The sequence below is a fragment of the Mytilus trossulus genome, unplaced genomic scaffold (assembly GCF_036588685.1).
Source record: "Mytilus trossulus isolate FHL-02 unplaced genomic scaffold, PNRI_Mtr1.1.1.hap1 h1tg000024l__unscaffolded, whole genome shotgun sequence".
Lineage (NCBI taxonomy): Eukaryota > Metazoa > Mollusca > Bivalvia > Mytilida > Mytilidae > Mytilus > Mytilus trossulus.
Genome location: NW_026963290.1, coordinates 6,081,427 through 6,109,315, shown reverse-complemented (window position 1 = coordinate 6,109,315; position 27,889 = coordinate 6,081,427). Strand labels below are relative to the sequence as shown.

Genomic DNA, 27,889 nt, shown 5'->3' with positions numbered 1-27,889 from the left:
TCTTTAACTTTTTCAAAGGGAATAATAGTGTAAAGCTTAAAAAAAGCAGTTTTTAAAAATATTGATGAAACTGAAAAACAAATAGTGATTTAAGATTTTGCAATAAATATTTAGGGTTTGAAACGGATGGTAGAATATAACGCATCTCAATATCTTTACCAAGGCAGGTGTTATGTCGGAAATCTTGAACATCCTGAAATATATCGTTCTTTATATTAATTTGTGTGAAGTAAAGGAGACAGTCTACTATCAAGTTAGGAGATTATCATTGTCTTCGTTCATGTTAATAACATATGTTCATATACCAAAAGAGAGTAAAATGCGAATTTTGGTTAACTAAAATACTAATATCTTGTTCGTACATGATGTAGGGGTATACAATGCTGAAAATACTTTAGTGAGACATCACAAAAATATTGTATTCAAAATTTGAATATTTCGTGTTTAATAAGTATATATTTTTTTATTTAGAACTTAATGTCCCCTTCAAAATATTATCAACAAGACCCAACTAAAACTATAAAAGATTTTTTTCTCAAAGTGAAACATTTCTATGTTAATTCCCTGTTGAATAAATTAAATCTTAGTTCCATATTAAGTCTAAATACCTTTGACATCTGTTTTCATATTGTGCTGTAAATATACAAAATTAATATTTCAGTGCAAACTATTACTACGCTGTTATATCATGCTGTTGTGCATCATCATTTATGACATTTTTATTTAAAACAATGGACCTTTTTTTAACAAATTATCTTTCTGGCTAATCTAAGAGATACAAAAGTTTATTGTGCTAAGTCCGGCTTTGCTTTCCTTTTTGTGTTTTGCGTTGTTTAAGGAAGCACAATACAAAGATTTGTTTACTTCCAATCACTTACCTTTAAAATGCTGCAACTTTCTTATGAATGCATACAAAATAATAAAAGAGGTATATATAGATAGATAAAAGATTAAACTTTTAAATGAATGCAATATTTTAATTATGCAATCATTATGTAATCAATTATTATGTAACTAGTGGCAAAATCTCGGTAAGTTCACTTGAACGAATTTAGCTCTTTCATCTCTTTAACTATACAGAAAATTTTAACGAAATTTTTATCAAAACATCATGGGCTTCATAAGGGTGTCTCAAATTGTCCCTATGGTATTTCATTCTCTCATAAATCTCTAATTAGTGTGAACATCCTAACCACATAAAAGAAGATAATGTTCAATTAGGTGTAAAATTTGTTCTATATATTCTATCTGAAATCTAAAGCACCCTTTTGTAGGTAATGACCATAGGAACATAGGAATACCTATGAGGAAGCTAATTTCAATTGAAAGTGGAAATTTGAGGGAAAATATTTTAGACACAGATAACATTATAATTGGTTACATAATTGTTGCATCATACTAACATTGCAATTTTTTGAAAGAGTAATCTGTTAGCTATCCATAACTACCACTTTTATAAATGTTCAATCATTATTAAGAAAGTTACTGCGTTTTAAAACTTGGGAGTTGGAGTTATAAAATCTTTGTATTGTGCTACCTTAACATAACTTCAGTCAAACTTATTAATTGTTTGAATTTTTCAGACATTGAAGCAAATATAATCACCTTACCTTCATTGGTCAATTCGTCATAAACATTCGGTGCCTCTCTCTGTCCAAGTGCATCATAATGTCTTGTTGTGCTGTAAAAACAAAATATGTATTTTAAAAAAGACTATAAAATAGATTTTTGTAATATAGAGTGTAGTATACAGAATATAATAAAAACATCTTTCCAGCTGTTAATAGTCATATACTGGTACTTATTTTATTTTAATTACATTTATATAAAAAAAGAAATGATTCAAAGGAAAAGGGGTAAAACATTAAATAAGCACTGGATAGAACATGTTAATAATTATTCACACAAATTTCAAAGGTATCAAAAAACCTGTCCTTTCATTACATATAGCGATAATAAAAAATATAGAAATTACCTTTGACCACCGATTTCCTTTGTGTCTGTAAAATGAAAGAAATTACATCAAATGCAGATGTAACTAAAACTAAATATGTCAATGTTTACAATATGTCATGTACGATCAAATCGTACTGAATAAAAGAAATAAAGCATTTTAAATGCTTGCGCTGAAAATGATTATTCAAAAGTGCTAGACCGCATTAGAAATTTGAGAGAAACTGCCCCGAGACATGAATTTAGTAATGCCTTGTCTCTAAGGTACATAACTGCCTCAGTGTTTTCGTGTTAGTGTGATTGCCTCGAAATTTTTGGTGCAGTGGATTCAAACGACTTAAGCCTTTAGAATTGATATTTGATTCGTTGAAAACCACGCGGCAATCAGGCGTAAAAGCTAGAGTGACATTGAACGTTATAATCCGGCTCAGTGTTTCGGTTAAGTGAGCCTTATTTTTAATATTACATATTCATATTCTGGTCCTGGATATGCATTATAATTGCCACTAGACGTTAAACAGTCATCTGTTCATCTATCCATCACAATAACCTCTGTATTGTATTTATTATTAAAAAAAAATTGTAAACGATATAATTTGTATTAAAAATTTCATAGCGATACACGTGAAATCACCTTTATTAGTCAAATCTTCATAAACATTGGAGTCATCTTTTAATCCAAGTTTTTCATAATTCTTTGAAAGGCTGTAACATAAATAAAATAAATATCAACACGTTTCCATTTCTGTAGTACAAATATATGCTTCTGTATTGACTGAATATCATAAATATGAAAATAAATGAATAAAAAATGTAACACATGTATTGAAGTTCAATGTGGGTTTTATGTATAATTCTTAAATTCAAATTAGGGAGAAAGATGTTCTTCTTATCTTAGTTTTTTTTCTCTAAGTGTTTGCACTCATCTGTTGACTTTGGTTCGATATTTGTTTATTATTTCGCCTTGCTCAAATTCTTATAGCCACATAACTATTTTTAAATTTAACCGTGATATATCTTAGATTTCTATATCAAATGAAGATGAATTTGTCCGGACCAGAAAGGTACAGATAGAAACATTAAAGCTCGACGTTTGTTTTTGTATCAATCAGTGTTTTCTGTTGTTTCGTTGTTGTCCTCTTTTTATAGTTGGTGTTTTCCCCTTGATTTCAAGTTTGTAACCCAGATTTGTTTTCTCTCAATCGATTACTGACTTTTTAACAGCGGTATAAAGTAAAATCACTAAAATGCTGAACTCCGATACAGGTTACAAAACCGAGGAAAACACATCAACTATTGGAGGAAAACAACGCATCAACAGAACATCGAAGTGTAGTAAAAACCAATCGACAATGCAACATACATAGAAACACACATTTTAGATACATGTGCTTCGCTGTTACCCTAAAAAAATCAAATATGCCTCCACATATAATAAATCAAAATACAACAATACTCCCAAGAATATGAGACCACAAAGGACAACCCACAAAAGATAAGAATTTTATTTAGAGGAAATGATATTTTTGTTATTATAACTGATACATGTCGCTACATAAACGCGGTTTTTGTACATATTTTTTCGTAGAAGTTGCAATCTAAGCTTCTGCAGAATAATTGCAAGTATTTACGGATGCCATCACAAGTTTGTTGACCGTTATGGAATATCAGTTTCACAGATAATATCGGATATGGTCATGATGTCTTAACGACAATCCCGTTCCCTTTTCACAATTGTGACCTACCGAACTATACTTTTTACCGGGTTTTTAATAATATGAGCAACACGACGGATCCAGGATCTACCCACTCTTCTGGAACACCTGAGATCACCCTCTCCCATTTTTGTGTGGTTCATGTTGCTTAGTCTTAAGTTTTCTATTTTTCGTCGTGTGTACTATTGTTTATCTGTTTGTCTTTTTCTTTTTCAGCCATGAAGTTGTCATTTTTTTTTTCGATCTAGGAATGTCCCTCTGGTGGTGCCAATTTAAAACAGAACAAAAGAAGTACCAAACATGATAAAGTCCCAATATATCTTCTGTTTCAATGTATTTCGTGAAGTATATTGTTAAAGACAGGAACTTTTTAATACCACAAAAAAATAAACGAGAAGAAATATGACAGTATGCCGATGAAACAGTAGTATATTAAATTTCAGGTAAGGAAGAGAGCATTCTTTGTATTGTATCCAATATTTGATTCCGTCGTAAGTTTGAATGTCATATGTTTCAGATTGATTAATTAACAAATGCATAATCTTCCCCTTGAAAGGCCCAAGATAGTTTGTTTGTCTTGTTCCACATTAATTTACATATTTTCAACTAAACGTTGCCAAATAACAAACAAATTCCACATGAATAGTAAAAACTCAAATGGTCTTTGACCTTTTGTTATAAAAGTAGTGGTAACTATGATTTACTTCTTATAGCAGAACAAAACAAAATATTCGTCGAAAGACAACGAAATGATTTAATTTATTATCAGGAAGATGTTCACCTTAACGAAAAGTAAGCAGTATTTTTTTCTCTAGTAATTAGAATGTGTGATATTTTTTCGAATAAAATATTCCCATCTCAACAAACAAAAACAAACATTATGATATCTGCCGTGTACTTTGATCTGTGATTAATCCTTAGTTGTGATAACAAATACGCAAAGGATTACAACAAACTTAATTTGTCTTGGATGATTTGAATGTAACATAAACAGAAAAGTTGACTGTCCCTTCGGTATCTTGCATCCCTCTTTTACAAAAATGGTCGTAACAATGATTGTTCGTGTTTACTGTGGGTATTAAAAGTCGTCTCATTTATATATATATATGCAATCATATGTTTGAACGTAGTTTTCAATTATATGATCATTGTTTTCCTTGTTTCAATTGACATTTTCGTAAAGGAAAGACCATTATAGAAAATATTAGAAACACAATAGTTTTAACATCGTTTTGTAAACACTTGAAATACTTAATATTGTATTTAATAAGATATTCAAGAGTGTCAATAAGATAACAGGAAGAAAATTTTAACAATCGTTTTTATTTAGAGAAATGAATATATACAAATTTATTGTCGTCACTTAATATTCTTTTAACGAAACAATGACATTTCCTGTCATCTTGTTATGAATGTTTTTTTCTGTTTTTACTTCCTGACCTGTGAGAGGATAGACAATATTTAAAACTGAGACTAATGGTGGTTTCTCTTAAATCTTTAAACATAACATTACAAATTTGAAGATTTAAGACAAAAGAAACCAAGGGAAATTCGTAACTTTAAAAACCAAGGACAAACTGACAATGTCATTATATTACAAACGTCCATATTTTTTTGTATGTTGAGATCTTTTATAATTAAGAAATATTACTTAAATTAATGTATCAATTGTTCATTACATAATTTGTATTTTTTTCTCAAATTTTAGAACAGTAAACATACTTGTATTGTATCTTTAGTATAAAACAATAATGTATCGACACAAAAAAAAGGATTGCAAGCTGCCCGACATATCTCAAGAATTTAAGTCCTAACCATGTATATAAAGTTCCAGCGTGTAAAGTAACTACATAACCATTGCAAAAAAAAATCTAAAATTAAATTGAAAGTAGATTGAAAGAAGCATACTCCAAAAAATAGTACAATCACAACAAAACTTCAACTCCAAGAAAAATTCAAAACGGAAAGTCCCTATTCAAATGGCAAAAGCAAATGATAAACCACATCAAATGGACAATAACTACAAGAATTGTTTATGAAATATTATTGGATTAGTTTGATTAAGTCTGTTTGTTATACTATATATCAATATGATATCGGATGTTGGTTATTGAACAAGTTAGATGCGACAGATCATGCGAGTGAAACAGGAACTGTTGACCCTTCAGGAGTACGTGCAAACCTCTTTGTTAGGTTCATTGTGCTGAATATCTCGTTTTCTTTACTATAGTTTTAGATTTTAGTTTCTCAATTTTTTTGTTTCTGTTTTCAGACTATACAAAACGTTATCAGTGTCTGGGCAGAACGTTGGTGAGCAAGAAGGTTATTTCAGAGAATTTTCGGTACTTTTCATAGAAAAATTCTTGGGACGATTTCTGTACGATGATGATTAAAATGTTCTTTGTAGGGATGTCAAAAAATCTGAGATTTAATACTCGGATACTAGGTCAAGATACTCGAGTACTCGCCAGTACTCGGATGAATCTTCAACGTCTATTGAAAAGTTTAGATTTTAGGTGTGATGCAGTCTTTTTGTTATTACCTTTCATAAACATAAGACAAACGTACTACACACATAGCTTGCTCCTCTGTTTTTTTTTAGTCAATTAAACAATGAATTACCGAATTAACAAATTCAAATAAAATCAAAATATTTTCCGACAAGGTAGACAATATATGTAGCATCTGTTCCTAGGGAGTTAGGTTTTTTTATGATATGACTTTTTAATTAATTTGTCAACAAACAATATTGGACTTAAAATTACTCGACCTTCCGATCGAGTACCCGAGCACTCGAGTACTCGTTGCCAACCCTAGTTCGTATCTATTTCACATTTGATGCATGATGGTCCTAGGTACTGACGTTTTTCATCTGAATAAAAGTTTCCTTGTGTTGTCTTTGTAAAGTTTAACCTTTACTGCTAAGTCTCTTTTTGTTTTTTATATTTCTTTTTCCAAGATAAGTAACTTTCCAACTTTTATTTCAAGCAATATACATCTGGCATGTGAACAAAGTAAGCTTGTTACTATTTTAGTTACAGTTAAATTGAAATTATATATATATATAATTGTACTTTTTCACTTTTCGATTCATATGAAACATGAAGTTATATTTCTTTCTTTCAGCCTTACTAAATGAAACTTGATGTGTGTATTGATTATTCAGACACATTCGGAGCAATCTACTAAAAATGATTCTTTCGTAAACGTAAATACTGATGCGTAGTGTGGAAAACTATCAGTTGTAGTCCAGAAGTTTTCGTGTCCTTTCCATAGTAGTTTTTTGTAAAGGATTTCGCAATGTAGGTTTTTTGCTCATTTCATCTGACATCAATGACGAATTTCATGTCATATGATACGAATATATTAACTGGTTGTCAATTGACAAAATACTTCATTAGAAAATTGTCAGTATTCTATTTTCATTTGAACATGATATTCAGTAAATCAGTTTTCCTGTGTCCATTGTTTTGAAGCGTTTTCATACACTTTATTTACAGCGTCTGAAATATATATAACATGACATTTAACAATCTTAAACTTTCTTTGCCAAATTTTGAGTAAATTGTATTAGAAAGATGTATTCGCCGTCACATTACATAGAGTCTTGTCGACCTTTGTTTATGTAAATTAACCGATTTAACAAAATTATAAAATATATAATTATTTTGCAGGTTGGTGAAAATTCAGGAAATCCGCTATACAGTTTGAAAATGTATATATCGTTCTTTCCAAAGGTTTGGAACTCGATCAGTTGAAACTTTTCTGAGGTAGTTGCATCTTTAGGCCACACCAATTTGATACCTTGTTCGACGGACCCGCCCGCACCTATTTTTTCAAAACCGTTTTTTTTTTTTTATAACCCCGCATCCGGAAATGTAATCATGTAAATTTCCCGAACCGTTTTTTTTGTAAATATTATACAAAGATATCAACATTTGTTTTTAAAATCACAGTCTAACCTGTATATAACGATTTTAAACCTATAAGCACCCAAACACACCATGTAAATATCTGTGAGAATTTTTGTTTCAGCATGAAACCAATTTATCCCAAGTGGGCGTGCTCCGAAATAAATATATAACAGCGGAAATACCTGTAGCCTACAGAACAAAAAATTGATTTCTTTCCCTCTTACTTATATTCCCTGTTGAAAAATGTTCGTTGTTGTCGTTGTTAGAATAAAGTACAAAGAACTTCTAAATGATTTGCCTTCAACTGCAATTATTTTGTATGCTGGCGAAACAAACATATCCGTAGCCGCCGCATGTGTATGCACCTGTCCTGATTGATTCAGGGTATGTTATTCGGCAGTTATCGTTTGTTGATGTGCATGATGTTGTTCATTGGTATTTTCCCGTTTAGTAGAAATTAGATCGTTGGTTTTCCTGTTCAAATTGTGAATACTAATAATTATATGGTCCCTTAGAGTTTGCTATTTTGTCTGGATCAAAGCCCTGTATAAAAGGCCGTACTTTGACCTGTGTTTGTTAGTATAAGGTTGGGAACAACCCTTCCTCTGACAAGGGGTCATTTTACTATTGTAGAAAAGAAAATGGAAATTCAAAAGATTTGTATAGTAGCAAAAACCTTTGAAAACTTAGAATTTTTTACTCAAAAAGAGGAGAAATACATAATATTTTAAACAAGTATTCTAAAAGAGGGGTCCAATTACTTAATAAATAATATTAAACTGTTAAAGTAAATGTGTTAACATGGTTAAAGTCCAAAAATATTACAAAATTCTTCGACATGTTTTCACCATTTAACCCCTACCATGCTGAATTGTTTTCAGAAAATGTATAATTTTCGGTTATTTGCAAAAATATGCCCCAAAGTTGTTCAACAGGTGCAAAAAGCATCAATTTTGACGACTTTTCGTCCTTTATCTTGACCCAGAAGACTTACGGGTGCTGGTAAAGGTATCCAGCTGTAGCCGGCATGTAGAGTGGGCCCTAGTTAACAAATTGACACCAATAGTTGTTAGGTGGGAGTGAATCTGATCTTGGTTCAGCAGAATACAAAAGGTCATTTGGACCAAAAATACGGAATTTCACGATTTGGCGAATTTTTTACTTTAAAAGAACCTGAAATCGGAAGTAGTCGTTTCCTATGCATATGTCACTAATAATAACGATCAGTAGTGATATGGGCTTGGGTTTACACTATTTTAAAAGTAAGTTTTATGCCTCTGAGCTTCCTGTGTAAGACACATATGTGAAGCCCACCCCTCCAGAAAACCAAGTTTCAACCGATTTTAATTTTCCAAGTCCACATTTGTGCTAAAAGTGCAACTTATAAATCAGAAACATGAATATGAATAGCCTCAGGTAGACGGAACATACATGAATTTTAACATAAGATTCATAAAGTGGCCTTTTAAAAGTATGGAACCTGATTTCCGAGGTTTGGCATGCCACAAAACCAGGTTCAACCCAACACTTTTATTCCCCTTTAAAAGTGTCCTGTACCAAGTCAGGAAGATGGCCATTGTTATATTATTGTTCGTTTATGTGTGTGTTGAATTTTAACGTTGAGTCGTTTGTGTTTTCTCTTATTTTTGAGATATTGAGATAAGACGTGGCACGGTACTTGTCCATCCCAAATTCATGTATTTGGTTTTCATGTTATATTTGTTATTCTCGTGGTGTTTTGACTGATGCTTGGTCCGTTTCTGTGTGTGTTACGTTTCGGTATTATGTCGTTGTTCTCCTCTTATATTTAATGCGTTTCCCTCGATTTTAGTTTGTTACCCCGATTTTGTTTTTTGTCCATGGATTTATGAGTTTTGAACAGCGGTATACTACTTTTGCCTTTATTTACTTGGATGGAGAATTGTCTCATTGTCAGTCACACATTCTGACATACATGTATGAATTGATAAGATTTAATTATTCAATTATTTCTTAATATACAGGGAAAAATACTTCATTGATTAAAGAAATGTCAAAGTACATGTAATAAATCAAGTTTTAATATTGTCAAAATCTACTATTTTATGTTTACCAAAAACAGTTATAATCGCTCGCCTTTACTTTTCTAGCTTCGCCTCAAAAATTTTAAAATTGAATATTTGTTTATTAAAATTTTAAAATCGCTCGCTCGCCCCATTTTTGGATTCCAAAATCCGTAGTACAAGAAATTAAATTGGTGTGGCCGAATCAGCGGAAGAATTGAAACGGTTTCAAATAATAAACAAATAATAAAAACGATAAGCAAATCATGATTTATTTTAGTGGCTAAATATAATAAATCTTCTTTAATTGTAATCCAAACTGATTAGTGATGTAAATTCTTGATTTTCCTAAAGTTTTTTTTATATATTAAACTGCAGACTTACTTAAATGACAGTTGTATATATTATTTCAAATGTAAACATCTTTTTATTTATTTATACAATGGTTTCTATCAATTACATTTTTTGTTTTAATTGGTTTTAGAAATAAAAAAAACATTTTCAAAGTTGACTCACCCTCATTTATTAAATGATCATATACAGTTTGGTTGCTTTTCACACCAAGGTCCTCATAATGTTGTGTCGGGCTAAAATGTAAGATTAAGATATGTTTTCATTGAAATCAGATATAATTATGCAACCACACTATATATATATACTAATTTGATCACTTAAATGGTAGATTTCTTCGCGAGTTGGTTGACCGTTATAGATTAACCGTTTCACATATGATATCGGATACGTTGCGTTTGTCGTATCTACAATCCACTTCCCTTATCACGACGAATGTGACCTACTGAATTAGACTATATAATGGGTTTGTAATAACAGGAGGGTGTTACATATGGAGCAGGATCTGCATACCATCTGGTGCACCTGAGATCAGTTTTGGTGGGGTTCGTGTTGCTTAGATAAGATTTCTATGTTGTGTCTTGTGTACTATTATTTGTGTGTTTGTCTTTTTGTTTTTAGCCTTGGTATTATCAGTTTATTTTTCTATCTATGAGTTAACTGTCTCTCAGGTATGTTTCATCCCTCTTTTCTTTCGATAAAGAATGGATATATTTTAGATAATCGAGAACAGATATTTCTGGTTCGAATTGTTAACCTTTGAAAACTACATTAACTTTTGTTCATACTGAATATTTTTTTGCAAAAATAAAAGATATTCTTTCAAAAGAATTAATTAAAAAAATATTACCTATTAGCTTTGGTTTCTTCACAAGCTGTAATGAATAAAAGTAAGATTACAACTACCAAAGTTAATTGGTGAAAAAACTAATATAAGACCAAAATTGTCCTGTTTAAAGCGCTTACTAAAATTCACATATAATGTGTAATAACAATTTTATGGTATATGTACAAGACGAGTCAAGTCATTATCAATCCTGTATATAGTGTGGTTTTTTTCCCGCTTCCATTGCCAAAGTATAACTCCAAAACAATATAAATCGTTCTGTTTTTATTTGCTGCATGAGCAGTTTCAATTTACATTTATCATGACTTTATGGTTTCAATTAATCCGAAAATCGTCTTACCTTCACTTTTTAAATCGTCATAAACATAAGCTGCGTTCTTTTGACCAAGATCTTCATAATGGTTTCTAGAGCTGGACATAAAGACAAAAGTAATTAACCAATGAGGAAATTTCATAGATAAATAAAGATAGGATTCAGGGTCTTAAACATGTTAAACAAAACTAAAGAATAGCATGAACTCTAAAAAGACAGTGAGTTCGTCGACATGATAAGCTTTAACTCCTATATGTAATTCTCGACGGAACCGTAAAACTTATTATTGCCGATGTTAGTAGTTTTTTATTATTAACTGTATTAAAATGTAAAGTGTGAAATTGCACGATGGTATCGTATCATTGCACACATATGAAGACCATAGTTACAATGTCACTGAACTCATCAGGTTTGTTATATATTTTAGTTTTAAGTCTTTCATATGTCTCATCATCGCGGAAAATATCAAGATATGAAACTGAGCTTCTTGTTTTGGTCAAATTCCTAATTTCAATTAAATAATTTGCAAGATATTTTGTTCTTTTCATATTAGAGAATAATTTGTTTGAATTATTCTTACTAATTTACAACAAATAAAACGGCTACTAGGGGGGAATAAATACCCATCTGAAAACTGACTGTCTGTTTAAATATCAATCCATCAAATTCAAAACAATATTTTGAAGATTCAGCACTAGTGTCTGCGATTTTTTTATATAAGTATGAAATATGTATTGCTAAGTTATTTTTTTTTTAAATAAACAAAACATTAATTCCATATCAAATCTAAATACCTTTGAGATCTGTTTTCATATTGTGCTGTAAATATATACAAAATTAATATTTCAGTGCAAAATATTACTACACAGTTATAGTTTGTTGTTAAACATCATCATTTATGAAATTTAACCATGAATCTTTTTAATTGATAAATTGACCTTCTGACTGGTTTAAGAAATACAATAACTTGTTCTGTCTAGTCCGACTAATGCCCTTTTTTTTGCTTTTTGTTTTGTTTTACATAACGTTAGTCACGATTATTACTTGTTTATTTATTTTGTTATAAATTGAAGCATATATAGTCACATTACCTTCATTGTTCAACTCGTCATAAACATTAGGTACCTCTTTCTTTCCAAGTGCATCATAATGTCTTGTTGTGCTGCAACAGCAACACGTTTATTTTGAAATAGAATATAACATAGATAATTTGTGATATAAAGTGTAGTATACATAATATATTTATAATGTCTTTCCAGCTGTTTATCGTCATATTCTGGTACTTAGTTTATTACAATGATATTTATAAACACAAGAAATAATTTTAACTCAGAGAGCATAGGATAAAACATGTTCATCTTTATTTACACAAATATCAAAAGTTTCAAAACTTATTATTTTAAAAAATCTATCGATATAGAAAATACCTTTGACCTTCTATTTCCTTTGATTCTGTAAAATGAAAGAAATAATATCAAATGCAGGTTTAACTAAAACTAAATATGCCAATGTTTACAATACGTCTTGTTCTACCTTTAATATTCTATTGAATGATGGAAATACACCAATGTTAGTGCTCGCGCGCAAATTGATTGTTGGAAAAGTGCTAGAAAGAATAAGAAATTTAATGGGAATTGGCCTGCAATAGGATTTCAGTAATGTTTCCTCTATTAGTTACCTAACTGCCACAGTCTTTTGTAGGAGCGTGCATGCCTGGAATTTGGATTGTATCGGGTTCTAACTTCTTTAGTCTTTAAAAATAATTATCATTCTTTGAAAAGCAATCAGTAGAAGGCGCTTCACATTTTCGCTTGGTTAGGGTGTCATTGAACGTTATACTTCCGGCTCAGTGTATCGGATTAGTTCAAAGCCTGGTCAATCTTAACTATCACATACTCATGTTCTTGTTCTGAATTTGTAATATAATTCCCACATGACATTTAACGGTAATATATGCATCAACCTATCAAAGTAACCTCTTTATTGTATGTATTATTTTCTTTCTTGTAAATGATATATTTTGTATTAACAAATTTCATAGTGATACACGTGAAATCACCTTTATTAGTTAAATCTTCATAAACATTAGGGGCATCTTTTAATCCAAGTTTTTCGTAATTTCTTGAATGACTGTAAAATAAATAAAATAAATATCAACATGTTTGCCTTTCTGTAGAACAACATATGCTTCTATATTGACTGAATATCATCAATACGAGAAAACTGAATAGAAATGTAACACATGTATTTAATAGAAATTGAGTATGGAAATGGGGAATGTGTCAAAGTCTATTGAAGGTTTCAATTCTTAAATTAAATTAAGAATAAGGAGAAAGATGTTCTTATCCATATTTTATTTCTCTAAGTGTTTGAAATTATCTGTTGACTTTGGTTCGATATTTTTTTTATTTGACCTTGCTCAAATTTTTATATTCACATAACTGTATAATATTGAACCGTTTGATATCTTAGTATTTTTCCATCAAATGAGGATGAATTTGTCTGGAGCCTACCTGAAAGGGATATAGACAGAAAACTGTTTTTTGTTACAACCAGTGTGTTCTATTGTTTCGCTGTTGTCCTCTTTGTATAGTTGATTTGTTTTCCTCGATTTTTAGTTTATAATCTTGATTTGTTTTCTCTGAATCAATTTTTGACCTTTGAACAGCGGTATCAAGTAAAATCATTAAAAACTGAACTCCGATGAAAATTCAATTTTGAAAGTCCCTAATTAATCAAATGACAAACATAAAAGCTCAAATGAATTGACAACAATTGTCATACTCCTGGCTTGGTACAGCGCTTTTCTACTGTCGAAAACTGTGGATTACACCTTGTTTTATAGAGAACTTAACCAAACACTTGTATGACAGTCGTACAAAATTCCATTATATGGATACCAATTTGTGAACAAAACAAAGAATCACACAAAATCTTACTTTATTCACAGATTTCAACATGGAAGCCGTTTTTCAAGCATTTCAAATAGACAAAAATCATCATACGAATTAGGAGATAACTGTATTGTATTTTAAGCTTGGCTTTCGAAAAACGTCGATTTTACTGTCGCAAATTGAGTTTACCTAGCGACGCAGAGCGGAGATAGGTAAACGGATGTTTGCGACAGTAAAATCAAGTTTTACGAAGGCTAAGCTTAAAATACAATATTGTTATTTCCATTCTAATGCCACATATTAAAATAAATTTCATTTAATAAATATTTTGGCTTAACAATGCCAGAAATGAAAAAGTCGGCGAAACTGTTGCATCGTCTTTAGCATCTAAACAATATGACGTCATAAGTATACTCTGCATTTCAAACGTGAAAACTAAACGTATTTTTTTCTTTTCGTACGCTTCAGAATAGTTTCAATATAGACAAAAAGAAGATTTTGAGGCTCAAAAAGTGACAATCTTGTTTATTTTTTGAGAAATTACATATCCCACAAAAAATCGGAATTCAAAATGGTGGCTTTCTTAGTTACGGACTGGTAGAACGCGGAATTCAACCCCTCAAAATATTTATCAACGTCCAATGAAAATTATCGTTACAAACAAATTGCATTAGAATGAGCAATATAATATTTTATACAATAGTATTATACCTTAGATCCCTGTTTACATGTTGAGCTGTAAAAAACAAAACAAATTTAAAAAACTGCAAAATTTATACAACATGCGTGGTTGCTTGAATAAAAGAACTCAGTGGTACGAACCAGATAATATGCAATATTTAGTAAAAAGCATTTGAACAATCAAATTAAAGCATTCAATCATCAATCAGAGGCAACTTATTAAGGAAATGAAGTGTCTCGAACTGGAAAGACTACATTAATGTGTTCAGTATGTCAATCTGTACTCGTTATCTCAGATATTAAAGTAACAGCCGACACAGAGAAGAACGTGCAAATTCAAAGTATAGTTATTACATTTAATTTAATCATTTTTAGCACAAGAAATATAATGCTTTTTTATTTTGAATAAATGCTAAATCATATACATTGATTTTTTTATGGTGATCTAGTAAATAAATTCTAAATAAGCAGAGCAAATTGTGTTTCAATCATTTTTAGAAATATTGATGCATCTGAAATTGGTCTCAAATTCTTTACTCAAACTGTCATAAGCTTTTGGGACATCTTGCACAGCAAGTGCCTCGAAATGCTTAGTCATGCTGAACAAACAATGAATACAACAAAAAATAGAAAATAAAATGTAAGCCAAAGTCGTCTGCAGTTCCAGATTCTTTATCCAATAAACAAATGTGACTGCTTCCTACAGTAGTGATAAGATTTGTACCACTCTTTCCAAATTAGAAGCTTTGTATCCTTGATCCAGTGTGGATGTATTTATTGCACCTTGTTTGTACATTAATGGATGTGTAATATACGTTTCATTATTAAATGATGTGAGCAAATGTTATATCCGACTTGTAGTTCTAGATCCAATAATAATTAATTTGTCTATCGTACACTGTGCATGTGATTCAATGATTCAATATTTATAGATAAGTTGCGTATACGATTTTTTGCCTTTTTAATCAAAATAATTGATTGTTTTAATATTTTTTACATTTGTTAATTTTAATCATACCATTTTGTGTTTCCCTGCTGTTTTGTACTTCTTCATAACCGTTTGCGTGATCATCAGAATCAGTCTTTTCAAAAGTTACTGTGCTAAATATGTTCAAAAGATATTTAAGTAGATTTTGACATTTTTAATTTCTAAAACATATTATTATACGTTACATACACAGTTAAACATAGAATAAAACAAATCTACTACAATAAAACAGGTGCACTTTAATGAATGTGGATGTGAATCCTTTTTTTTCTGTAACTATATGGGGATTCAAAAGACAAACAAAATGTATCATATTTTCTGATGATTTGTGTCTTTGATGCAGTATTATCTGAAATTATAAAAGTTCAGTTTTTGAATGTTTACTATAACGTAGCGGCAACGACATCGCTACCAAAACTAATGAACTGAATAAGGCAACGTAATTTTTTAGGCATCATGATACATGTAGCAATTGTATGACTTTGTCGGCAGATTACATCTACGGTTTGAATTTGCCTACAATGTTTGACATTTTATTCAACATTTGTTATTTTAAATATGTACTTACTTTTCGCATTGTTGATGCCCTAAAACAATACAAAAAACTTATGTAAAAGATCGATGTAATTTTCTCATTCATATATCTTAATTTCTAAAAAATTATGACGGAACAAAATTTCTCCTTTATTCGAGATATCTGCTTCGAGCTTCACAAAACGCGTGTCTTGTCTTCGGATACTGGCATTTCAACACCGGAAATAACGACACAACGATGAAAGTTGTAAGATAAACTTTAGAAATACTACAAAAATATATTTCTTCCAGATCCGATGTAATCGACACAAATTGGGGCACCCCATTCATTGATTTCTTTTTAAAAAAAAAGCATGATAAAATTAATCTCGAATACATATGAATCTCTATTATTTTAAATGTAAACACTTTTACTAGTTTGTTTTGCAATCCTTATCTGTAAAGATTAAGGTCATGCGTTATGAGCTTTCGACTTTATCATGGTAATTGAAATTATTTAGAAAGGTTGTCTAAATTGATTTTTTTTAATGTACAAGTAAAAGACGAAAGAAAAATAACATCAACACCAACAATTCTAATTTCACTTGAATATCAGAATTTTATCTTATTGATACAAGTGTGTCTTTCTTACATATTTATTCGTGTATAGATATTATTAACTGTATAAGAATATATATAGAAGCAAAAGTAGAGAACATCTTAAAACGCCATGGCAGAAAAAACGAAAGACAAATTAAAGGCAATCAAAAAAAAATTCACAAAACACTACATAGAAAGCAAAATACTGAGAAACACAAACCACACCAAAATACTGAATTGATATTTTGTGCTGCCGAAGGTATTTCTAACCGTGCTAGTGCCAACCACTGCTTCATTTTTCGTTTTTTCTGATTTTTTCCGCCACTTTGAAGCGTACCGGTTTTAATATTGTTAATGTGGTTATAAATGAATAGGGACGGAATTAAGTAAAAGTGAATTGTTTTTACACGTCAGATTTTCGTATAATGACTCATGTACCTGGGTTTAATTCATCATTTTATACATAATGAAATAGGTGACTGTAAAAAGTTAGGAATACGACAGTTGTTTTCCATTAGTTTGATGCGTAATAGCATACATTTTCCAATTGATTAGATACTTTCTGTTTTGAGTTTTTCCTTGGAGTTCTTTATTTTTGTTATGTTTTTTTAATAGATTTGCATTACAAGTTTCATAATAGCCAACACGACTAACCTTTCCGTTTTTTAAGGATTACAATGACAAAAACCGCCAGTAAAACAAGACCAGATATCAGACTTCCACACACAGCACCAATAATCATCCCTAATGACGAAGGTTCCGGTTTTAGTGGAGCTTAAAAAATAAAAACATTTTCAACAAAACATCCCCTTTATTTATACGTAACGACAACTATCATCTATCCAATGACATAAATTAACGATGAACTGACAATGCTTGGCAAAAAAACAAAATAAATAAAAATAAGCATAACATGTGTCAGCAAAGGTTTAAAATATGTGCGGAACAAACTTGGGGATACCTTACGTGAACTTAAGAAACCATCCTTAACATTATTATAAGGAAATTATAATACATGTCCATTACAAATTGTTTGCGTCCGATGCGCTATTCTACTTCCCGTGACCAAATATTTAAAAAAAACATGGATTTATGAGTACCTAATAACAGAAGAATGGAGCGATTGAATAAAGTCATCATTTAAACCTTAACCAGTTAGTCTATTTACAAAAACACACACATATATATATATATATATATACAACTCGTCTAAACATCAACCTAACAATGTTAGATCTGTAAATTTTTGGTTCTTCCCTCGCCGGGATTCGAACCCATGCTACTGCGATATCGTGACACCAAATCGCCTGCACTGCAGCCGTCCCGCTAGACCACACATTACATTGTTGGGTTGATGTTTAGACGAGTTGTATATACATTATGTACACAGCCATGTATCACCATCATTGATGGCGATCCGATGGATACATCTGTTGTAGGGTTGTCACTGACTCAGACGTACTTTTATATATATATATATAAATGGCTTTTTTCAATAGTACAGCTATATTTATACTAGAAGTATTTTCATTTGTTGTGTTTCCTTTTTTTCCCAATTTATTTTTATATATACCAGTTGTTCTCTGTATTCATTTTGAATATTTATAACGCTTATATTTATTTTTGATATGACCTTTATCGGGATTTCGGGATTGACCCTTTTGTGATCCGGGAATCCTTTTTTACGGATTTCGGGACTTCGGAATTTACTTTATTTAAAGTCGGGACCTCGGGATTTCGTTTTTTAAAGTCTGGGATTTCGGGATCAGGACCCCTCCTATCCCCCTCATTTATTATTCTATGAACTGCATTAATTCCTTTTCGTATATACTCATTGTAAATGTGTAAATAAATAATGTCTTACTTGATCGTTCTAAAACCACAGTGTGTTCAACAGATTTTCCGATACCATTTTCTAATATTAACGTGTAGTTAGTGAAGTCTTCGTTTGTTAAACTATTTATTGTAAGAACCGATTTATAGCCATTAACCATAACAGTCTTTCCATGGAAAATATCTTCAACCTTGACGGTTGATTCCGAAAAAAAATATTTAGTAGATGCTTGAATCTGTTTTCCATTATTGAACCAAGCATTGTATATGAACCTAGGAACACTGTACACATGCACAACAATTTCGATAGTTTTTCCAATCTCTCCATACTGTATATTCCTTTCGTCATTGTCTGCAGTAAAAACTGGTTGTGCTAAATTAGAAAAAAAGTATGTGAAAAATATTCATTCGGCAAGCTCGAATAAAAAATGCTTATAGGTATTGAAATATGATAGAGATTTAAATTGTTGCTAATCCTCTATTTGTGTTTACCTTTCTGCAAATAAATGCCAAAGAATAGATGCAATACAAACTGCAGCTTGTGCATTCTTTTCCTCGGATCAAAAAAAGCAAATTTCGGATAAACACTATAATAGGTTACTGATCCTTAATTGTTAGAAAAATCTTCTATTGCAAAAGCAATTATTTCATGCAATTCAAATACTATCAGGACCGAAATCGCCAAGATTTAGTATCCTGCGACGAGGCTTATTGATTTTTTGTATTTTATTAATAAACTCATGAGATTTGAATAGCAATAATTTTCTACTGCCTCTAATTTTCAAAGAATATATATTCATGAACAGCTTTTTGTTAAGATCGGGAAAAAATAGCAAATCAGAAAAGCCAAAATAGAAAGTCAGCTTTTTACAGTTCGGTCTATACATGCATATTATTAGGCCAGGAAAAATGATCACAGAAAAAAAACAATTGAGCATAACGCAATCGAACTTTAGGAACTACAAACAAATGAACATCAAATGGGTAATCTTTATTTACCTTGCATTTATCATGTTTATCTCAAATGACAATCTGAAGTTTAATCCGATCGAAGTGGTAAAAAGTTTTTAATTTGAACATACAGGTATAATGTAAGGTCAATCAATTAATGCGATTCAAGTGAAATTACACAACGTGTTTAAAAAAAGTTAACCTCGATTCATCTACAATCCCTGACTTTTCTTATTGTCTATAAGAACTTGAACGATGGTTGAATTAGGCAAGTGATATGTTAGTTTTGTTTGTTGTTGTTGTAGACCGTGAAGATGTTTGTCTTGTATGATGTCAGTTTGTCAGTTTTCGAACTGTATCTTTTGACTTTCTTTTACTTAACATAAAGAAGTTGTGGACGACAAGAAAACTGTAACCGTTGATTGTTATTATTATTACTATTCCGTTTTAGATGATCATCAAATTAAATATAATGAAATGCATTGTTATTCAATAAAGTACAAACGTAAACATGCAATCGTTAGAGAGTAGTTTTCAATTTGTAATATTGATTGTATAACAACAAAGCATAGATAACCATAGACAGTAATTTGTGCCGCTCCTTGCCGCTTCTCTTTTCCATCCGTACCTTGAATACCATTACTAACTATACACACATATTCACCATTGTCTTGATATATAAGTTGTGTAGGAACCACAGGCAGTGTTAAGATAGTGTCACCGTCAAGTTCCCGAATAATGTGTCCATACAACCTATGCTTCCATTTATAAAATGTATATGTATCAGGATAACCATGAGCTGTACAATTTATTGTTCGTGTTGGATCTGTCATGTTATAGGTAACATTATAAACTGAAACATCTGGCGGAACTGTAATATATTCAATTCAAGTTCAAAGAACCGATAACACCACTTTACATACATTTTGACGCAATTTTCGATTGCAGAGTTTTCGGTTCAACTACTTTAAATTCGAATAAATTGCTTTAACCCATTTATACTTGTAAAGATTTGTAGCACACTTGTGTCATAGACATCGAACGGAACATTATTTTAATTTCGATACAACTCTTCAACAGAGACCAAATCACACAGAAATTTACTACAACAGGTCACCGTTTAATGGCTGTTTATTTTAGCAAAAACGTTATATTCGTCAATTTTGCTTTTAACATGTATTACAATAACTCATCATTATGAATCAAATTTGGATGGTCTTAAAGTATGATAAAATCTTTACATTTAAAATATCAAATAAACGAACTGTATTGTGAGAAAACTTACATCTTACGAACAAGTTTATTTGGTTGGTAAATCCACCAATTGTATTGTTCGCTGTACATATTATCGGTTGCAAGTTAAATTTTCTGTCCACCGTGTATTCTAACGTGGATGTAACCGTGAAAGTCTCATCGACCCCTTGTTTTTCTTGTGACGATGCTAAATTTGTTACATCAGTTTCGCCTATCATCCACCAAATGGCGGCAGCAGGGCGGCTTCCGGTTGATGTGCATGATATAGAAAATAGAACCATCTCCAATGTATTTACGAGAGGTACACTTAACACTGGCATCAAAGGCATTACTGAAATTGAAAACATATGAGAATATTTTTGACTTTAAACAAAAATCGATACTCATATATGTCTATGCATGCATGTGTTCTATGTAAGGATAGAAAAAAAACCTCTATCTGAATATGTATAAAAAAAGAAGATGTGGTATGATTGCCAATGAGACAACTATCCACAAAAGACTAAAATGACACAAACATTAACAATTATAGGTCACCGTACGGCCTTCAACAATGAGCAAAGCCCATACCGCATATAGTCAGCTATAAAAGGCCCCGATAAAACAATGTAAAACAATTCAAACGAGAAAACTAACGGCCTTATTTATGTAAAAAAAATTAACGAAAACAAAATTGTAACACATAAACATACGACAACCACTGAATTACAGGCTCCTGACTTAGGACAGGCACATACATAAATTATGTGGCGGGATTAAACATGTTAGCGGGATCCCAACCCTCCCCCTAACCTGGGACAGTGGTTTAACAGTACAACATAAGAACGAACTATAAAAATCAGTTGAAAAGGCTTAACTCATCAGATAGACAAAACATAAAAGTTGACGTGGCCGGGTACTTATACATCCCGACATAAAAAGACACAATGAACAGATCTGAGAGTACTCGCAGTTATCTGACAGCTAGTTCAAAGCCATTAACAACTAATAAAAAAATCATGCCTCTAAGACTAAGCAATCAATCCGTACACATCCAACATACAATGGATTTAGTGTAAAGACGTTATAAACAGCCAGAGAAAAACATGACCTTGTGCAATGCCAAGTTACAGGTATCGACAGATTGTAAGTCCATGAAAATGTATATGTATATAACATACTAGTTATAATTAGTTAGCTTTTAATCTACTTATAACAAAGTCAATATTTATACCAAAAAAAACAATATTCAATGATCTTATCACAGTGTTGAATAGGTCACCTTTAAGAATAAGTTTATTTAAAGGAGCAACAAGTTTACATGGATCATTTCTAAATTTCAGGGCACGGTTAACAACATTTCCGTAAAAATGAGGATGTGCTATCCCGTTTGAAATAAGTTTTCTACAGGTACAACCAAACTTCAAAACCAAATCTTTATATCTAGGAAAAATTTAGTAAAGGTTTAAAGTAATTTATGGTAACGATATCCCTGGTTTAATAATTTACCAGATATACATAGGTTGCGTTCGTTAAAATCAAAAACGTCACAACAGACACGGGCATAGCGAACAAGTTTTGAAATATAAACACCGTAAGATGGTGCCAAAGGAACATCACCATCTAAAAATGGAAAATTAACGATAGGGAACGAAAAATCATCTCTTTTGTCGTAAATTTTAGTGTGTAGTTTCCCGTTTAAACCGAAATATCTAAATCCAGGAAAGGAAGTTATTACCGAATACATTTGATTTATTTAAAGTAAGTTCCTTGGGGTAAATTTCAGCAGTATATTGAGAAAATTCTTGATTATTTAACGAAAAAATAACATCAAGATAACGGTAGGTGTTGTTGAATTTATCAACTGAGTTTAGTCATAAACTGTGATTCGTAACAGTACAAAAACAAGTCTGCTATTAAAGGGGCACAATTAGTGCCCATGGGGATACCTACAACCTGTTGATAAACTTTGTTGCCGAAACGTAAGTAAATATTATCAAGGAGAAAATTAACAGCCTCAATCATCTCATCACACCTCCAGTAAGTATATTTAGCATATTCACCTTTCTTATTAGAGAAGAAGGCTTTACATGAGTTGCAGCAAATATATCTACATTCAGCTTTACCAAACGACCATTTAAATATTAAATAGGAAACTTTTGTTTAATAAGATAGTTTGGAAGTGTAGTGTAAAGAGTAGAAAAATCAAAACTATTAACAGAATCAAAAGGACCATCAAAAGCCCGCAATTTATCTAAAACATCCAAAGAATTGTTTAGACTCCAAAAATGGTTTATACCACTATGTTCATATATTTTATTACAATAATTTATGATAAGCTCTTTAATAGTAGTTAATGAACTAGTCAAGAGCACTGGCAGATAAGTTGTAGAACACTTACTAGAGGCCGATTTGAAACGATATTTAAATGATTTTTGGTTTAGGTAGCCAATTTATAGTAGTCAAATGTTACGAAGAAGCCTTAAGCTTTGATGTGGTTGTGATATGCTTGTTTACGATATGAATCTCTGTGAAGCGGATGGACTTAAAAGTAGATGAATTTATAATTTCATTCTTAAGAACGTCCGTGTAGTATTTACGTCATACCACAACTACATTGCTGGCTGCTTTGTCGGCCGGTACAAACACAAACCGCTTTGAAAGTATTTGAAGTAGCACGTTTCATAATAAGATACTCTATAGTTATTTCTCACTGATTTTTTTTATACGTAAACCTCTATAAGAAGTAATCTACATCCAGAACTCGGTTCTTAAGATGTAAAGGAGTAGATCTGGTAAGGGCCGATTTTGGCCTCACATATTAGGTTCCTATGAAGAACGATTTTGTACATTTTTAAACACTTATTTGTCTACTTCAGTCGATTCGATTAGTTTGTGGGAAAACAATGAATGTTGCCGCATCCATGTTCACCCTCAGTCTTTATATATGTTATGTATTATCATCAAATACAACTTACATGTAATACAAAGAATGAACAAAAATGTGGCCACTTCCATTTAAGACAAAAATCTAAAATTTTACTGCCATACTAAAATTGCGAAGATTTCAGTAATTTAGCATGACTTAATGATGCTAGTACCTGATATATGCGCATCATATTGTCAAAAACATTTCATATTTATGAAGCAGAAGTAGTCAACATTCTAAAAATTGGCTAAAAGTTTACATTATACAAATTTTGTAAAACTGATATATTTTGGGTTCAAAAGGGTCTTACTGAAGCTCTTCCTGTGGCGAACAAATTATTTTTTTAACCAATCATTCTGTTCAAAATTGATTGGACAAATCAACATAACTTATTATAGAAATATATTGATACCTACGATTAAGATATATTAAAGCAGTAGTTGTCATTGGATTATCCAAAGCAGAACTGTTTGCTATACATGATACATTTGTTGTATCATAAATTCTAGGTATGTTTCGCAAAACGTATCGCAATTCCTGGAAGTCAGTTTGAACAGTTGTACCAAGTACTACAAGGGATAACAAAGGAACAGGAATTCCTTGAACTGCAACACATTCAATATGCAGGTCATGTCCTTCTGTTCCAATCAATGTGTTATCTGTAGAGGCATTTTGTATAGTCAAACGCAAAGGCTGCTCTAAAGTAAAGAACAAGATTAATTTATTTGACTTTTGTATTTTCTTCTGACTTTATTTTCGTCCACATTGCTTTAAATTACGACAAAAGTATTATATCGCTGTACAATAGTCCTAAATCGATTGAACTTGAACAAATTCAGGGTCACGAACTACACCTAAGGGACAACCTTACTTGAAACATTTGCATATTCTAAATGTCTTAGTATATCTTAGTATAGAAAAAAAATATATAAAGAAATATCAAATGAAATGCTTAACTGAATCAATAAGAAATATTAAAAAAACAAGAACACATACACAGCACGAAATAAATTATATCTATGACACAAAATGATATAAAATATAAAAAGCAATGTCATAAGGACAAATATAAACTAGGACAGTATGGCGTACGCAGGTAACTATAAATAAAATAACTTTGTTCGTAGGAGTACGGAAATATTTTTTTTAATATTGTTGTTCATAGTACGAGAAATATGTCATTTGGTTGATTTATAATACTATTATTTATAAGTATACAACTGCGTACCATATAAAATCAGATGAATGTAGTATGATTCACCTATCCCTCCTCGACATATGTAAATCCCCTTATCACCGAGGTGAACGTTCAGTATATGTAATCTGTAGTACAAACCAGTGCTTGTGGCTGATACTTTGTACTTTGTAGAATCAATGACAGAATTCCTATTAGATATAATTGTCACATTTTTGTACCATTTTAGGAACTCCCTTTCATATGTACACTGTAGAACTGCCTCCTGTCCTCGTTTAGCATACTGTTGAAAAGGATCTGCCGAAGTACCTGAACCTGTTGCATCAACTTTTAATACAAATGTATCTATGAAATGAATTAAAACATCAATTGTTAGATTAGAATGAACAGTGAAAAGGAAATAACGAACTATAGTTTGGTTTAAAAATATCAATACATCCCTTCAACATCCTTACAAATCAGCATGATGATTCTTTGGTAGATGAATAATTATATAAGAAAATGATAACTTACAGAACAAACAATGTGAGTTTAAAACATATCTTTCTCAAATAGTCGATTATGAACCCTATTTATCTGTATGCCTCATTTGGTCACAAAGTTTTTACGCATTACGTGTCGTATATCTGTACACTATTGGTTGTGGCTTTTTTGTTGAAGGTTGATACATGTACGTCAAATACTCTAACATTAAAAGGAAAACAACGTAACAACAGAAACACTGAAGTGCAACGAAAACAACCACCAACATACATAGAAACGAATTGTTTGATAATCGGAGTATGTGATCACAGCTGTCATATTCCTGAATTAGTACAGGACATTTTCAGAAAAAATGTAGAATTGATTCTGGTTCTATAGCTAGCCGAACCTGTCGTTCGTAAGGTAATGTTAAGAAAATTCAGTAAGATGACAACACTACGTGACAGCAATACAGCACTAACAAACGAAAGACAGCTAAGCATAGAGAAACGAACAAATACATGATACAATAGTCGTTACAACATGAAAACATTAGATAGACAAGGAACATCTTAACAAAAGTATAGGACATCACAAACAATGACTTATTTTGTAACGAACATTTAATCTTGAAATTCAGCCAAATATTTTCACAATACTAGTCGAAACGTTTCTCATGTTTAAGACGGTATTAAAAGACTTTCAATTAAATGCTCTTACGACGTCAGAACTATTTACTAAATTCGCCGTCACGTAAAATTGGCACCATGAGTTTTGTCAAAATTTTCTTAAATATCGACCGTGTTTACTCGAGATCATGTTTTTCAATAAGCAGAAGTAAAATCCTAACCAAATTTCAACTACTGTCCTCCCTTTTATTGTGTTTGCACAGTATAAACCTGACTAAATTTGCTGTAGGTGTGTATGCAGGATTTGAGCAATTATGTTTATTCATGATAATTTATTGAAAAGCAAACGACCTTATAAGGATATTCAGAATTTATTTCGTTCCACGGATAATTTCATAATTGATAGTGACTGACCTTTTTAAATATTTCTGAAGGATATTGATTTTGCTTTTCATCTGTACGTGTGTGTTTAATAAGAAATGAAAATAGACAAACTTTTTGAAGTATCTAGTTTACTCAACTCTCATACTGTATTTCACGCATTCTCAATTCATGACGACACACTATATCTCGGATTAGTCGAACCTCGGATCAGTCAAATACTTTTGTCTAGTCCCTTCGACATCGAAACAAGGCGATTTGTACAAATAAGTTGTTTTCACTCATGATAAACCAATGAAGTGTCGCTTACAAACTCTAATTGTTTATAATCGTATATAATGTATAAAAATGTTATATAATTTATTATAATATTTATTTCAATAATTCATCTGATCTTAAGTGCAAAACATTGAGGTCATAGAATTTGTTTTGAGGAAATGCCTACAGTGATTTAACAACTTGCATTTGGTTGAAAATACTTTTGTACCTAAGACGTACCTCGGTTGAATTGCATTGATACAATTCTACATCTACTGTACAAAAGTGCATAACCATGTTATTTTCAAATAAACAAAATCAAATAGGCGGATAGACCTTAGCTTTTGAAAAGAAAATCGAACTTCATCTTAACAATTAATTGGACAGAAAAGTTGTGTTTACAACTCAAACAAACCCATGCTGCTGGAAATGACTAATTACTCCGATATTATTATACTTACTGAAAGCAGCAATATGAAAAACAATCATAAAGGAGTAAGCTAGATCCATATGTAGATGTATTTTCTTTTCAATGTTGTGATAAAACTTCCTGTTACAACACATACAAAATATTTGATATTTAAATTACACACACTACAGTGTTATTAACAAAAGATAAATAAAGATATAATATAATGTAGGATCAAAATACTTGCAAAAACGTGCAAAGAAATATATGTAAATTTACCATAAATGACAGTAATACAATTGAAAATAGAAACCATAATATTCTGTTAATTTGTAAACATTTAAAGTCGTAAATCATGTTTATGATATGTAAATTTGTCTATTTATTTGAAGTTTTATGGTCCGTTTAAATATAAGTGGACATCAATTAATAGTGAAGGAGAGGAATTTCAGTGAATACAATTATACTACTCGCACTAGAAGTATGATTCCTGTATTGATCTGTTTAAGAAATGTCAGCGCTTACTTTCTTTCACTAATATTATATATTTATTACGGTTCAGTATCAAAGGATTAATACTGAAAAGCGACTTAACCCTAAATTGCAGATGTTTAACTATTCAGCATTGATGTTTAAGAGTGTTATCAATATTGTTTTACTTACTAGTAATTACATTTGGCATTTATTAAATAATTGTGTAGAATTCTTATCTCGTTTCAGAAAGACTCTACATGACAAATGTTTTACAGAATTTTGCTCTTTACACTCTGTACAGGGAACACGACGTCCAAATACCTG

General features: G+C 31.1%; 1 protein-coding gene across 1 annotated transcript; it reads right to left on the bottom strand.

Moving 5' to 3' along the window:
- Positions 1-6,693: 6,693 nt before the first annotated feature.
- Positions 6,694-27,101, bottom strand: LOC134699074 (neural cell adhesion molecule 1-B-like). The gene is made up of 18 exons (XM_063560761.1): positions 27,098-27,101; positions 24,986-25,297; positions 24,174-24,455; positions 20,881-21,180; positions 20,173-20,466; positions 18,676-19,017; positions 17,466-17,585; positions 16,267-16,285; positions 15,729-15,811; positions 14,741-14,765; positions 13,195-13,265; positions 12,563-12,587; positions 12,227-12,297; positions 11,930-11,954; positions 11,163-11,233; positions 10,826-10,850; positions 10,141-10,211; positions 6,694-7,171 (listed from the first exon to the last, which is right to left on the bottom strand). Exons 1-18 carry the CDS (start codon positions 27,099-27,101, stop codon positions 7,116-7,118), a joined length of 2,196 nt encoding a protein of 731 aa, XP_063416831.1. The 3' UTR covers positions 6,694-7,115.
- Between the last annotated feature and the right edge of the window lie 788 nt (positions 27,102-27,889).